Source organism: Triticum aestivum, chromosome 2D (genome assembly GCF_018294505.1).
Source record: "Triticum aestivum cultivar Chinese Spring chromosome 2D, IWGSC CS RefSeq v2.1, whole genome shotgun sequence".
Taxonomy (NCBI): Eukaryota; Viridiplantae; Streptophyta; class Magnoliopsida; order Poales; family Poaceae; genus Triticum; species Triticum aestivum.
In genome coordinates, this window is record NC_057799.1 from 12524109 (window position 1) to 12526602 (window position 2494).

Genomic DNA, 2494 nt, shown 5'->3' on the forward strand with positions numbered 1-2494 from the left:
GGTCAACAAATTTGCAATACAGGGCTGCAGAGATTTTATTTCATTATTACAAGATATAACAGACGAGTTCAAAATACCAGATGACAAAACAAATACTAGACGAAAACATACGTCGTGGATTGGTACAAGGAAAAATAGAACAGACTGAAAGCCACATAATGTTGTACGTAGGTGCGACGAGTTTAACCCATGGGCGTCCTTCCAGCTGGCTATCCTCTTGCTGCGATGAGATCATTGACGAGGCGGTGCAAATCATTCTGCGAGGAGCCTCCTTCTGCCATGGCCGCACGAGACTTTGAGGCGAGGTCCATAACCCTGGTCCTCATCACCTCCCCAGGCCCTCCAGGATGCATGAATGTGAGCAACGCCCGCGCCACATCGTCGGCCGGGATCACCTCATGTTTTTCGTAATCCTCGCTTCGTAAGCCAGCGCCGTGCGGCCACAGTCGCTCCCCGATTCCTAGTACGTCCGTGAGTAGCCTCTCGGTGATGAACTGCTCGTACACCTTTGGCCATGTGAGCATAGGCACGCCCGCGGCCACCGCCTCTAGGACGGAGTTCCACCCGCACTGCGTCACGAATGCCCCCACTGCCGGGTGAGCTAGTATGGCGGTTTGTGGAGCCCAGGATCGGATGACGATCCCCCGGTCGTCCACACGCTTCTCCCACCCTTTGGGTGGAGCCCACTTGTCCGCCCCCCTGACCACCCACAAAAACGACTTCCCCGAGGCCTCCAACCCAAGAGCAATTTGGTCAAGCTGAGCCTCCGATGCGAGGGCACACGTGCCAAAGGACACGTACACGACCGAATGGTCTGGCTTTGTGTCAAGCCAATCGATGTACTGTGAATCACCAGCATCCGTGGCGCTCTGATCAGAGTCAGAGGACTGCAGTTGCAGCGAGAGAGGCCCTACAAAGTAGGAGCGCTGGACGTACCCTTGGCCCAAGTACATGTCGCAGTACTGCTGCTCCAGGCCAGAGAACGTGTTGACGGCGAGGCCGAAGCATGCAGCTTGCATGGAATAAACCTTGTCGAAGATGTATCGACTTATCGATAGGTCCGGCAGCTCGGTCCTCGGGACCCGTATAGGAGGGATCGGAAACGGAGGGGCCGTCACCATGTCATCTCCGTCGATCGCAGCGTCCTCCATCAGGAGGTGGCGCATAGCGAGCATCGGGAAGGCGCCAACGACATTGAATGCGACGCATGGCACGCCGAGCTCGTCGGCGATGTCGCTGCTCCAGGTGAAGAGCATGTCGGTGAAGATCGCGTCTGGAGACCGCGCCCGGATGAGCGCCTCCTGCGCGGGGCGCATCAAGGTATCGCTCGAGGCAGCGAGGTTGATGAGCATAGAATCCGCCTGAGTGGCCGCCTTCCCGAGGTTCTCGACGCCCTTGGGCAGGCCCTCCACCGTTGGGAACGGATACGTCACTATCTTGACGGTTGCTGCGCTATGCCCGTGCCATCGGCGATCCAGGAAGGACTGGACGACCGGAACGTTCGCCGGCGTGACCGCGACGATCGCTTCCACGGCGGCGTCTGGCCTAGACGCTGCGAGGCGAAGGGCGAGCTCGGTGAAGGGCTCGATGTGGCTAGTCGCAAAGTGGGGGAAGAGCAGGACACTCAGAGTCTTGCTGCCGCTGCTAGTGGCTGAAGCCATCTTTATTATTTTCAACGACCACTAGGACGTGGGTGGCTTCGGCATGTCGCGCATTTCGGCCTATTTGTAAGCCCACTAGCAGTTCGCTGTTCGCTGATTTTTCAACCAACTGTAGAGTGATAAGCTCTATACATGAATTTTCAAATTAACGGAATTATGCCATTCAACGGTACAGCTCTTATGACCATTCAACGGTATAGCTCAGAAACTTCCGCATACGTATTGCAAATTGCCAGACCATACCACCTCAGAATAGTCTACGTGGCCCCTATTGCAAATTGCCGGACCATTCAATGGTATAGCTCAGAAAATTCCGCATACGTATTACAAATTGCCAGACCATTCAACGGAAGACATGGAAGATTCCACATGCATATGACCATTCAACGATAGGCGGACTATCTTCCACACATGAAGGAAAAAGAGGAACCTGATGTCAAAACACGTGAGAGGAAAAATGCTCTACCTTGTGCAAGATTTATCATGTCACCAAATACGTCGCTGACAAACGACAAGATATATGCACATGACTTTTCTTACCTCCTACACAAGTGACATCGACTTAACTATCTATACAAGTCACATAATGTACACTCGGGACTACTGACCACAAGTTTACAATCATCCATCTACAGAAGTACTCATACACCATATGCCATTAATTACTTTTTTTGACTTAAAGTCATAAATAATTGTACAATTATATGAAGTTATGTACAATCATATGGAGCTAAAATCATAATAGATGACACAGACTAAATAGTACATATAATTTCAAATATTACGTCATGACTTCTTCACAAATATTCTCATCTAAAAAAATTGACATTAAA

At 51.4% G+C, this 2494-nt stretch overlaps 1 protein-coding gene across 1 annotated transcript; it reads right to left on the reverse strand.

The window, feature by feature from the left end:
* On the reverse strand, window positions 1-1693 carry LOC123051078 (UDP-glycosyltransferase 73C4). Its single transcript, XM_044473839.1, has one exon. The coding sequence runs from the start codon at window positions 1659-1661 to the stop codon at window positions 210-212; it is 1452 nt and encodes a 483-aa protein (XP_044329774.1). The 5' UTR covers window positions 1662-1693; the 3' UTR covers window positions 1-209.
* Between the last annotated feature and the right edge of the window lie 801 nt (window positions 1694-2494).

What these genes read in the sequence shown, in the direction of transcription:
- LOC123051078 (XM_044473839.1), bottom strand. Translation starts at nt 1,661, where the DNA reads ATGGCTTCAGCCACTAGCAGCGGCAGCAAGACTCTGAGTGTCCTGCTC.